The sequence below is a fragment of the Diadema setosum genome, chromosome 2 (genome assembly GCF_964275005.1).
Source record: "Diadema setosum chromosome 2, eeDiaSeto1, whole genome shotgun sequence".
NCBI lineage: Eukaryota > Metazoa > Echinodermata > Echinoidea > Diadematoida > Diadematidae > Diadema > Diadema setosum.
The window spans coordinates 43,707,544-43,720,986 of NC_092686.1; the positions used below are offsets into that span (position 1 = coordinate 43,707,544).

The 13,443-nt window shown below is 40.2% G+C and overlaps 1 protein-coding gene across 1 annotated transcript; it reads right to left on the reverse strand.

Annotated features, from left to right (window-relative positions):
* Window positions 1-952: 952 nt before the first annotated feature.
* Window positions 953-11,326, reverse strand: LOC140245400 (uncharacterized). The gene is made up of 8 exons (XM_072324980.1): window positions 11,284-11,326; window positions 7,793-9,548; window positions 7,114-7,418; window positions 6,188-6,454; window positions 4,536-4,602; window positions 3,036-3,227; window positions 1,998-2,199; window positions 953-1,324 (listed from the first exon to the last, which is right to left on the reverse strand). The coding sequence occupies exons 2-8, from the start codon at window positions 9,389-9,391 to the stop codon at window positions 1,074-1,076; spliced, it is 2,883 nt and encodes a 960-aa protein (XP_072181081.1). The 5' UTR covers window positions 9,392-9,548; window positions 11,284-11,326; the 3' UTR covers window positions 953-1,073.
* Window positions 11,327-13,443: the final 2,117 nt, after the last annotated feature.

Below are 13,443 nucleotides of genomic sequence, written 5' to 3' on the forward strand. Positions count from 1 at the left end.
CATTCCTCAATATCACACATTTGTTTCTCCTATTGCAGCGTATAAAGCATCCCTCCCCACCACTGTGTTCTTTCTATGCTATTCTCAATCAAACAGGATTTGCATACGTAGCTGCTAGTAAATTGTTTGGGTAGTTCAATTCTGGTATGATAGTCACCTTAGTGAAAATCACCATAGAAGAGTCAAAAAGAAACACAAAGTGACATAACCTCAAACAAATAGAAGCCATATAAGGTATATGTATTCTGATCTGCATAGGATGAGGGTATCATACTACCAAAAAGACATGGTGAAATGATTGTCAGAGTAGATAGAGCAAAAAAAAAAAAAAAAAAAAAAAAAAAAAAAAAATCATCATAATGTCATTATCTATGCTGATGAAACCAGGCAGCGTACTTCTGACATTATACATTAAGGTAAAGTTGACAAGGCATATTTTCACTTTTTCAGTTTCTTGTGAAATCATACAGCAGCTGCTTTGGCAATGACATAATGTCCACTGTTTTCACACAGTTCAGCAAGTTCATATCTGCGCAGCATAGGAGTACACATTTCCATAACTTCAGTGCTAATACACATCTTAGAGGCAGTTTGATGGGAGGAGAGAGTAGTGTGGAATTTGGACACATTCATAATACAAGATTAAGCAGCATTAAGATGGGGCAAGTTTGATCTAAGACAACTTGAAGCTTTAAGTCACACATAGGCATGTACAGGTACATGTACTCTTAGCAAGACATATCACCACTTTAATGCAGCAAAGTCTCTTTTTTTTTGGAGAAACAGGTACAATGTAGAACACTATGTCATGCTAAATACTCGACAAGTTTCACTTTGGAGACAAGTTTAGAAACACCTACAATGACGAGTACCTCATCTCATAGTGAAAAGCAAAATACTGATGGTCAGCTACATCTTCATATGCCTCATTGCTGGATGTGGCATGCATATGTCCTATTTCTCCTCATCCGTTCAGCAGCCTGATCTGCTGCTCCTGTCATTATCAAATATAGCCAAACAGCATCACGGCCTTGATGGGGACTGAAACATGAATGAGCTGTTGCAGTACGCACCTATCGGTACATGTCTTTCTTCTCTTTGAGCCAGTCTGTCGCCCTCTGTAGGTGCGATTTCTCCCTGGTCAGCACACCAGATGCCTGCATGAGGCGAAGCTCGTTGAAGGACACATACTCCTGGGCCTCCTCCTGAAGCTGGTCAATCTTCTCCGGCCGGTTCTCGTCTAGGAGGAAGTCCTCGGACAGCAGGGGGTTGAATCGGAAGTAGGAGCCCTGTGGGAGCAGGTCTTGGAGGGTTGTGTGCACCGCTGTGAGCAAGGAGGTGATTAAAACAAACATAAGTCTGGCTGCATTGTGCTTTCACTTCACGGCTTGTGTAACTACAATTCACAACACTGATGCTATTGCAAATTTGGAGCATGTTTGCTATGTTTGTTGCATTGACGGGTGAGAAGGTAACGCTAGGGTGCCTCAAGACTTACCAAAATTAAGACACAAAGTAAACATCTGGTATGACCAAAAATTTGACGGAACAAACTTTGTGGAAATGGACTATAAGAAAACTGCTGATTCATATTCACATGCTGTCTTTGGTGTTGTGTGGGTATGTATCTGCTCTGTAATTGTTTTTTATTTTTTTTTTTTTTTGTGAGGGAGAGGAGCAGCTATGGCAAAGGCAATGGTGTACCTTGTTTATAATGATTTTATTTACAAATAATTACAGTTACACAAAACATATTTGCGATATCATACACCAACCAGTAGGCACATACTCATCATTTCTGGATCAACAGACTCGTGAATAACCCTGAACTGGACTATAAACATGTACCACAATGAATTCTGAGAAAATATGTATCAAACTTGAGTACTAAAACCTTGCACAGCTGAAAGTCAGTGTGTGTGTGTGTGTGTGTGTGTGTGTGTGTGTGTGTGTGTGTGTGTGTGTGAGTGTGTGTTGGCCGTACACCTGACACTCACCTTCTGTGTCAGTCGCACTGATCATGAACTGGTAGAGTTTCTTCTTCAGGCTGCTGTACTCAGAAGACTCCACACCCTCCTCCACCGGGTCATAGCGGCCGGTACCCAGGGATACCAAACACTGGACAGGAGTGTCCGGCCACAGCAGCTTACTCTCATGGATACCTAGGGCACTGGGATTGTTGGTCAGGACACCACCATCCTGTCAAACATACGAGAAAAAAAAAATAACGATGATGAAAACACAAGTCCACATACTACTACAAAACTATGAGAATATGCTTTTGAGAAGAACATGAACTTATCACACAATTTTCCCAGCAATAAAGTAAACACATCTTTTTCATAGTTACAATGAATTGATTTAATCTATCATGAGCATAAACTTAAACTTTATACAGTCTCATGATTATAAAACATCTTATTAGCATCTTATTAGCATACAAGCTTTTGTTTTTATTGTACCTATATTCTATCTGTTTTCCTTATTTTTTTTCATAATACTTTCCTGTTTTGTCAATGTTTTCATTGTTTTTGTTTGTATTTCTGCACCTTTGCACAATGTGCTCATATTTACATGCATTTTTATCTATACTGTATATTGAATCGGAAATAAAGATTGAATTGAATTGAATTGAATTATTAGCATATCAAGGCATCAAAAGCTGGTGCACAAAATGGTACTATGGCTGAAAGAGGTGAATAAAAATATGGAACCCATAACTTCTATTCACATAACGAAATTGAAACAGCAAATTACTTTGTCCTAGACACAAATACATAAAAGTTCATTAAAAAAACAACAACCCACTGTCACCTTAACACAGAACAATGCTTTATAAGCACTATTCTAAAGGTAAATGCACTTTTTTGTTTTGGAGGAGGAAAAAACCTGGGATGGTATGTTATTCCCCATGAATGAAGTATCTACATGGCTAGATTCCTGGCACCTACAGACCAAAACTAAACTATAATTTCACGTAATAATACCAGAATCTCTCACACTGTAAAATCATCACTCATTAATGCTCTCCTAACCTGAAAGACAAAGTCATCCAGTTTGTATTCCTCAAAGTAGCCCGGTGCGGCGGAGGATGCCCTCAGTCCCTCACACAACCGGTACTTGCAGGACCCCTGGTAGAAGGACGAGGTGTTGGCTGGTGGGTTGTAGTTGCGAAACAGGAAGTTCTTCACAACTCCAGCATTCATTAGCGTTGCCACAGCTGCCACCTACACGTATCAGCAGGCATAAATTTGGATTAATCACATCATCCTGGCCTCACAAACATCAGCATAGGAGAGGAGAATTCCGGGGGGTGTTTCATCAACGTTTGTCAGCGCTGACAATTTCAGCAAAATCCTTGGTTTTGATCGCATGAGATGCTCTGGTCACTGACTGTTACTATGGTGATTGTCAGCGATGACAAACATTGATGAAACACCCCCCAGGTGTAGAAAAAAATACCCCCTTAACCTGTTGAGGATAGACTGATTTTGCTATCACACGTATTTCCGATAGACACCTGCCTGAGCATTCTCGGGACTCGTCTTCAACTGGTGTGTGTTTCTTTTTGGAAAATATGAAGAGTACAAACAGGAAACACTCTAGGTAAAGCCTAACAATCAGCAGTACCGATAATGCTATTACTGCAAAATACTGATCTCTACAGAAAGTTTTGTTTTATATTCATAGAGGTAAAGATTCAGGAACAGAAGACAAGGAAAAAATGAATACATCAGGCAACTACAGTTGAACCTCTATTATCCGGCCTCCCTTTATCCGGATCTCTCTATTATCCGGACGCAATCTCGCCGTGATTTTTTAATCTTTTTTTAATAATTACGGGAGGAAAGGGGGATTCCCAACTCCTTGAGAACTCCTACACAAACACACATGAATTACATATACTTGATACATTTCTTAATAATTATTTAGGTAGATCATCCCAAGAATTTATAAAAGAAAATGATTTCATTCTTGCAAACACGAACCTCTATTTTGGGGTCTGTTACTGAGTGTAACAATGAAAAGGTTGCAGTATACACATTACTACATGTGGTACTACAATGGGCTACATCAGTACATGTGTATGTATATGTACATAAGCATTGAGTCTCCCGTATCCGGCCAAATCCCTTATCCGGATGAGCCCCGGTCCTGACTTGTCCGGATACGAGAGGTTCAACTGTAGTAAGAAAGCCATTCTACTACTTATTTAACTGTTTATTGGTATATCGTCTGACAAGGTTCTCTTTCAAATATTCAAACAGTGGTCTTGAGTATCTATGCAAAGCCATGGTATAGAATTTAATCGGATTTATACACATATTGACCACAATAGACTAAGAGTTTCTTTTATTGCACCTCTTTACCAATTAATCACTCTGAAAATCATGCTCCAGATGTAGTAACATTAGAACCCCCCATTATTACCAATGAACTTTTAACACTCTACAGAACAGTTCACTGTACAAGATACAGTGATGTATTGGCAAATATATACTCATAGCCATTATCTTATTTGCACTGCACTGTACCTTTGGACACGTTGGGTCCTGAGACATCTCAATACCTGGGCTCTGTCCCACACCTTGCATGTGTTCTCTGCAAGAAGGAGATAAACATGCACACAGTGTGATTTGATGCCTTCAATGTATGATTCATCAGTTATACCACATTGCGACTTTGGATGGTTAGTATGCAATATTGCTTGGAGATACACAAGTGTGCTAATCTGCACGTCTGCCACTTCATCAGGTTAAACGTCGACAACTTTTAATAACATTTTTCATGCAAAGAGCTCTATCTTGCAGAAAGATTATATTGTACAAACAAATCAAATACTGCCAGTGCATGCAACTATACCATCAGACAATAACAAAATTCTGGTCATGAATATGTTGGTTTTTTTTTCTAATAATAAAAAGAAGTGTACTTGCCAAGGTTAACTGCGATTTACTTTTTTGCCTTTGTTAGAATACTAATAATCATTTCAAATCAGAAAAGGTCCAATTTGAAAAAATGCATTAAAGAATAAAAGGAATAAAGTCACAATTAGTGGTAGATACTGGAAAAGATTGAGCAAGTCTGAAGTAAGGCACGTTTGCTAAGGCATTAATACTGCAATGTAGTGTGTTTCTGTCCAACTATCCAACTGTCCAACTGTTGAATCTCGCATTGTATTTAAACTATTACTATTTGTTTTTCATTGCATACATGGATCTGCCCCAGAGTACAATGTTAATTTACTGACATTTTATAATCCTTCCAGATGTTTAAGGTCATCCAATTGTAGATTGCTTGTTGTTCCAAAAACAATGAAATCATGGGGGGATCGGTCGTTTGCACATGCTGGACCTTACCTGTGGAATCAGTTGCCTCAAGCTATCCGTCACATTTCGAATGTTGACTCCTTTAAAGTTGCCCTCAAGACTTATTTGTTCATGACCATTTTCCAGTAGAATTGTATATTATGATGTATATTTTTTCATTATCATTATTGTGTCATTCATTTTCATGTGCATGTTTGTGTAAGGATTTTTGTATTTCATAACTTACTTCTTCTACTGCGCCTTGAGCACTTTAACTATGTGGAACTGGCGCATTATAAGTACCCTGTATTATTATTATTATTATTATAACTATATCTCCCATCCTGATGTCGTCACCCAACTGACTTATTCTTTATTAATTTCTCTTTTTATGGGGATACTGTAAAAAGAGGAATGTTTGCATGAATTTTGATATTGCGAATTTCGCGAGCCCCAAGATTCATGAAATTAAAATGTACGCGAAAGTTCTTGTCTACACTATATGAATTGAATGTCAGTGGCAATTCGCAAAAATTTCATGCCGCAAAAAAAGGCTGCCAGCTCCAATTCGCGAAAAATTCATGCCGTGAATATATCATGTTTTACAGTAATTGTCAATTTAGCATAAAAACATATTTTTAAGGGGAACATGGCTTATGTTCCTTAATTTATTCTACCAATACAGCAATGCATTAAAAGAAGACTGAATGTTAATGATACACATGCTCTTTGGTGTGAACCCTGCAGTGACAATCTGAACATTCAATCTAAAAGTATGCATGAAAATTCAAAATCAGTGAATATAGCCAAAAGAACACAAAGTGTCAAAAGCAATGGTCACTAAATACGGTATGATTGATGTTTTCTGTCTACAATACCTCAGAATCTTCATCCACGCATCTGTATCATAGTAGGCGTGGCTGAAGAAGAGTTTGCTGGTGCCAAGCAGGGAATTCCTCTTAAAAACCTCCACGCTCATCGTCTTGAAGAGCTCCTCACAAGTGTCCAGCGATGCCCTGGCATAGGACAGGAGGTACACCAGCACTGCCCCTGAGCTGACCCCGATGATATAGTCAAACAGCTGATGGATGGGCTGGCCTGACCGCCTCTCCAGCTCCCGCAGAAGTTCAATGGCAATGATACCCCTACAAGGCAACGTTTGGCAAAAGATGAAAATATACTCCAAGAATTTGGATTGATAACAGAGACAATATCCTGGCTATACACTCTAAAGACAGCTAAGTGAAATTGCACACATCAAGAGCTGTAAATATAGTAATTATGAAAACAGTGAATTGTATATATCTATATGTGACCCTGCACCACATAACCAACAAAAAAGTCGCCAAACATGGATTTTTAGTTAAGGGCAGATTCTAAAAGAGCAGACTCTAAGCTTTAACCCTAAAAGGGCCGGGGGGGCGGGGGCGGAATCCACGCTCCCTCGACGTTTCGCGCTATAATTCTGTAACGCGAGAAGGCCTCGTCGCGAGGCTTCTTGACTTTGTTTGTTCAAGTCTCGCACAACTTTTGAGACCAAATTTGCAACGTCCACGCATGCTTTTGCGAAGCCACGCCCATTTTTGTAATGGAATGTCGCCCCAAAACGGGCACAATTTTGTGATTTTGTGTACATTTCCTATGGAAAACAGTGCTCTGTCACGAAAGTCATAAAAACCTGATTATTTTTACAATTAATCACTTTCATTGATTAATTTTATGCTAATTATGGTAGAAAAGTGGTCAGTGATAATTTCCAATAAAAAAACACAAAAAAAACCAAAAGCTGAAACTTCAAACTTACCTCGACCCACCCCCATCCACCGACAGGACGCGCACACCCCGCCCTGACACGGGAAGGGCATAGCCAATCTGTGCCAGGGTCTGGTGGATCTGAGCTAGCAGTGTCATGTCCTTGGTCCTCTGTTTCAGTTTGAGCAGGGTTGGGATGAGCCTCTCCTGGACTGCCACCTGCCTGGACTCTGGGTACTGGATCAGGTGGTTGCACAGCCGCTGCAGGGTCAGCACACGGGAGGAAGTGGAGTTGGCCAGGCCCAAACCAACAGCCAGTGACCGTGTGCGAGCATCGATGTTGGCTTTGGAGATCACCTGTGGAGTGTCCATGTGTATGGCGGGAAAATTATTTACATGTAGGATATTGCACTGACTTTGATATTTTGCAATTGTCTACTTCTGTAACGTATTGCTTTTGAAAATTTACCTGAGAAAAGACGTTCAACAGTACAAAGAGTAAAACAGAATGCAAACTGTGAGCAAAATCAAACAAATACTATGACCATTATAAGCATTCAAAAATGAAAAGCATATCCTTTAGTATATGGTATGTCTCAATAATCAAATACCATTGATCCAATTTCTGGCTTCAAAATTTGACAGTAACTTTATCAAACGTCTTTACTTGAATCTGCTACACTGTGATGTCTATGGTCTAATTTACTGAGACAACTAAAAAAGGTACTCACTGGTCTGGTCTTCTTGGCTGTAGTGTCCTCCTCAGCAGTCCTCTGTTTGGCCTTGGTTTCTTTAAACTTGTCAGCAATCTCCGCATTCTTCTTGCTCTTAGCCACCACAGCTCCTTGGTTTCCTACAGCAGAGCTCTTTCCAGTTGTTGAGTTGGTGTCGCTGCTGTTCAATGCCTCCGTCATCTCCACCAGTGGAACATCGGAATCAAAAAATGTTGTGGAGCTCTCTTCGATGGAAGTGGGAGATACCGGTAACACGGGCTTCTCTTTCCTCCTTCCCACAGCACGAAAGAGACTGACGGGTGACTTGAACAGATTCACCTGGATGTACTTGAGGTTGTAATTGTTGTAGATGTAAGAAGCCGTGCTTGGAGGCTGTGTTGAACCAGCCACATCGCTTCCTGTATGATCATCATTTCTTTGGTTGAGCACTTCTACTGATTGCAAGGATGTTTTGTTCTCATGGTTACCTGGATCATCTTTGAGATTGTCACTGTTGCTTTTCTCAACTTTTGTGGCATGGTGATCCTTTGTGTTCTGTACGGATGCGTCACTCGTGCTGGAAGTTGAAGATGGTGCCACACCGAATCTCTTCAAGATGGTGGAGGAAACTGAAGGGAGTCTACCAACCAGGTCAGCTGCTGATGGCATGTGATTTGAATATGATGAGGTAGCTTCATAACTTTCTGGCTTACATGTATGTCGCTGCTCTTGATGATGAACAGAAGCACTTGTGTCTAGCGTATGATCATGAACAGCTGCTGGCTGATTCGTCGACACTGTATCAGCATGGCTAATTTCTGTTTTTGGATACATATCAGCTTTCAAATTTTCACTCTCTAACCGCTCATTGGAGATTCCAGGTGTGGCATTTTCAAATTTTCTCCTCCTCCGTAGCATTCCTGTGGCAGATTGTCCCAATTCTGTCAGTGCACTTACTGAAGTAATCTTCTTGAGCGAAGGCATCTGTATCCAGTAACTAACTGGCTTCACGCCCAACTCAGAAGAACGGAATTCTACAATCGTCTCCTCTTTCAGTTCTTCCTTCCCGGCTGGAGAGATGGTATGATTGGGCTCAGTGTCTCTATCACTTACAGCTACATTTTCTGATGACTGCTCATCACTTATTTTTGGCAAAACCTCGTCATGCTTGTTCTGCATCACTGTACCACTGCTGAGGACATCATTGTGTTTGGAGGCCAACTTTGGAGTCGCCTGGAGACGATACGACAGTAGTGGGCTGACGACTCTCTCCATGACGTTCCTTTGGACTGAAGTGCTTGCCACCTCCACAGCTTGGTAGATGGTAGACCACGACGATGATGCAGCCATAGCGCCCGCCTTCCTTCCGACTTTGTGCGTCTCCTTTGACGAATGGTGCCTGGCTGGCATGAACACAACATGCTTACAAGATGGATGAATATTGCTGCTGCCTGCGGTCATGTATGCCATGCTAGACAACAGGGCTGCTCTACTTGACTTCTGCCTGGCCCTGCAACAGCGCCTACAGGGTTGACTGAAGGGGCTAGTGGTTGAACACTTTCCGCCATGCCTGCGGATGACTAGCCTGCCCACCAAAATTGGCTTGCTAATCTCCATTGCAGCCGATACACATCAATGTGTATTTTCACTTTGCTGCTAAAGTTAAAGTATTAACACTTTTTGGCAATGCAGCTCTAGAATGAAGAATTTTCTGCAGATACTTTTTTTCCCAGATGAGAAAACAGACAGAAGTAGCAGTTCCACTTTCCAGTATCTGCAATGAGAGGAAAAAACAATGTCAAAAAAAAAATACAATTTTCTTTTTTCACAGCACCACGATGTGATTTAGATAATCAGTCACAAATACTATTCTTTTCTCTAAAAAAATTCAATTTTTGATAAAATTCTCATGTCAACAGTGGAGGTTTACAGCCAAGTGTAATAAAACCTCCACTAACTGTTACTTTGACTGCTCAAGGATTGAAAAAAAAAAATTATTCAGACAATCAAAATCCAAATGTGTTTCCAGTGACATTACTTTTAATCCAATCACCCTTCTTCAGCTCCTGATTTGAAATAAACATGATGTCATGTGTACTAGTATGTCTTTCATGTTGACAATGTTTATGAAATACAGTATATTATTATTGCAGCATTATTGCGCTCACGTCATACAAATACTGACCAAAACTGAGTAGAGCTTGTCTTTGCTGGCACCATTCATATTAGCAAATTAGAAAATGTAGAACTACTTCTATTTGTCTGGACAGAAACAATTTATATAATATAAAGTAATTTCAGGACTTATTCATGAAACCACAAGTAGTACAAAATTTATTGTGCTTCATGAAGTGCTGTATACTGTCAAGTGACTGTCATACAATACACTGTAGGGCCTACATTCATGCATGGCAAATGTAACCCTGGGACATGCTGCCCTGTAGACCCGTACACAGAGCGTTTGGGTTGCTGTGATTAAAGTATAAATGAGAGCATTACAAGATTCTTATAGACCGAAAGATTGGTCTGTATCTTGTTGTTGGGGATATGTTCCACAGAAACTATGTCTATCTTCACGGAATCCCCTCCTAATGTCCTATACAAATGGAGAGCCGTACAGTAAAACTTATAAGGAAAAAAAAAAAGATTCTAAAAAACTCTTACGGACAGACAGATTTTTCTGTCTCTGCAAGATTTTAACTGAAAAATCGGTCTGTTTTTGGTTGTCGGGGAAAATGTTCTGCAGGGACTGCATCTGGCTTCACGGAATCCCCTCCTATCGGCCTATATGACTCATGAGAGCCGTAAAGCCAAAAAATTACTAAAACAAAAGACTCTTCCTGTGTGATTATGGACAGACAGATTTTTCTTTATCTAAACTTTAATACAAATACAGCTGTACTACCAATACAATCAGTTCAGTTGATTTATGAATGCTAAAGTCACTCCGACGTCTCTGAGTCGTAGGCCCATACCCATCTACTAGGCTACATGTAATACTGAAAGTAGTATTTTCAGTAAGGCAACTTCCACAACTCGGCGATCGATCCAGCGGCAGCCCCAGCCCAGGAAATGAAGAGAGGAATATGGAACCGAGACTGAGGTCTACATAAATTTACAGCTCCAGCACTGCACTGTGACTGGATTCCTGGGCATGGTGGCCAAAGTGTAATGCAGGAACACAGTAATAAAATCGTTTTTTCTGCTTCAGTCACTTTTGAGATATAGGCACAGTTCTAAAAGGATATGTGGATGTTTACAATACGCAGCACTCCTTGTTGTTATGATTGCGATTGTGATGCTCTGCACGCACGTACAGTACAGGGTGGGTAGCCAGAATGAAGCCGTAGACGAGCAAGGCCTTGGACGGACGGACGCTGGTTAGAACGCAAGACGGTTGAATCTGGGGCATTCAAGTAAGCTAGAGTCAATTTAGAGACGTCATAATCCATTTTATATACAATTTATGCTTTATGATATCGTTGCTCCTGTCAAAACGACAAACTTACGGTAAAACACGTTTGGGTTTTCCTCTGTTTCAACGGCTTCTCTGTTGCTTCTGTTAACATGGAGGATCGCAGGACACGCACACGGATATATGGGAGGCAAATTGTTATGACTTGGCTGTGTAGGACTATGAGATCGTACGATCCGATCATCCGGCCAAAACAGCACAGGGGCGTCAACAGAATACTGGTCGTTGATAGGCTAATAATTGTGAACCCCCTTCGTTGGTCATCAATACAGGCACGTCATCGCTATTACGAAACTCACGTTGCGGGCATTATGACCACCGCATTGTTTATGTTGATAAACGTGGGCATAATGCCAACAAACTTTTGCCTAATGGTAGCCCAGTGTTCTGTGGTCGTCAGAGCGCACCCAATGATTAGTTCGTTGTACAAACAGGATGCAGATATCTGAATTTATTTTATGCATCTGAGAGAAAAAAAAAATATTGACAATTCAAACTCCAAATCGTATGAATCCATCCATGTATGTTAAAGCCACTGTATAATTCTGGTTTATGGTAAAAATTAGAAACTCTCCTTTTGAAAGGGTCCTTACCTGTGGAGAAGTGAGGGTTCTGAGACCATACCACAAAGTTAAAAAAAAAAAATACTGCTCCCTCTTGTGGTCATATATCACTAGCCGATAAAATAGATTTTAAATTGACTCGGGGGGGGGGGGGGGCAATAAATTTGGTGTCAATTTTTTGGTCTCTGGGGTGTGGTTGCTGCGCTTCTTGAGGGATTCCACTAAAATTATTCTGTGGCTTTAATATGTTTGTATATATTTGTGAGTTGTTATATCACATGTCTTAACTTGCCTTTCAGGGGTCTTATTATACAAGCTTGCTTTTCTAAGACCCCTCCACTTTACATCTATAATGCATCTACATGCATTGTCAATTTATATTGAAATATTCTGCAAATTGTTTTAATCGCATATATTCAACAATGTACACTGTATTCCTTGTTACATATTATTGTTTTTATGTAAATTTTTGTATTGTGGAAACTTTGAATAAATTTGAAACTTGAAAATTGATCATGCTGGACGGTAGCCTATCCTATCATGCCTGCCTGTACTAAGCATTCTGATTCCCACCCCCACCCACCAGTAGTGTGGTACACGTGAGTTTTCTGCCTTCAACTTGATTGCTCTCACCCCCTCCCCCCATGACCTATCGATGAATTTCAGCCTGTGGATGTAGGATCTATGATAATTATGTACACTGTCGAGTACATGGCTTGCCCTTCAAAACGTCAGTATTAAGTGCTATATAAGTGTCATTTATTATTATTATTATTATTATTATTATTATTATTATTATTATTATTATTATCATTATTATGATTTTGATTATTATTATCATTATTATTGTACATGTATTGTAATTTGGTACGATTAGCATTCAATTATTATTTGAAAACAATTAACCAATAAACACTTATATATGAGCATAGATGAAAATGTTTATGATCGACTGGAAGGGGAAAAAATGAGTAAACACGATCAGCTGCGCGTGACCACAGTATTTATAGGCTTACACGTATCTACTTGTGAATCTGTATGAACCAGCGAGTGCGTATACTAGTAATCTATTACATTGATGTCGTTGTATAGTGATACGAGTGCACGATGTCCTAAATTTCACTTTCACCATTTGAATGCATTGTGATAGGTTGCGAATATATAGGCCGCCAAATGTTCGAATTTCGACTTATTTGAATTCTTTAGCTGGAAATTAGCAATATCTCTGGTACATGTTATATGCTCAATATGCCCGACGTCTCTACAGCTGAGCTGTGCAGCGTGTGATCCCGTGACTTCGTCGGCTTCGTATGTAAACAATAGGGACTTTTCGATTTGCACGTTGAGCCAGGCGTCACCCTGTTATGACGTAGTTTTTACGTACTGCGCATGCGCGAGTGTCGACCCTCGGCTCATCGCACAAATTTCGAACGCGTTAACCCCGGTTATCACCGTCCACCCAAATCGGTTACGCCGCGCTCAACCCACCCTTGATATGACGTCACACTCCTCTCGGGTATCGTGCGAATGAGCACGATAACTCTCGGGAAATCCGTGCTCAGTTCACCTGTTTTCCTTTTTCTTTCGAGAGAATATTCATATTCTAATTACATGAAAGCTTATGATCTTGA

Bases quoted from the DNA above. Each gene is read 5' to 3' on its own strand.
- LOC140245400 (XM_072324980.1), bottom strand. From the start codon at position 9,391: ATGGAGATTAGCAAGCCAATTTTGGTGGGCAGGCTAGTCATCCGCAGG. The intron at 3,228-4,535 runs GTACAGTGCAGT...TGATACGTGTAG, and splicing joins AGGACCCAACGTGTCCAAAG to GTGGCAGCTGTGGCAACGCT. The intron at 2,200-3,035 runs GTTAGGAGAGCA...TATGTTTGACAG, and splicing joins TGGATGACTTTGTCTTTCAG to GATGGTGGTGTCCTGACCAA.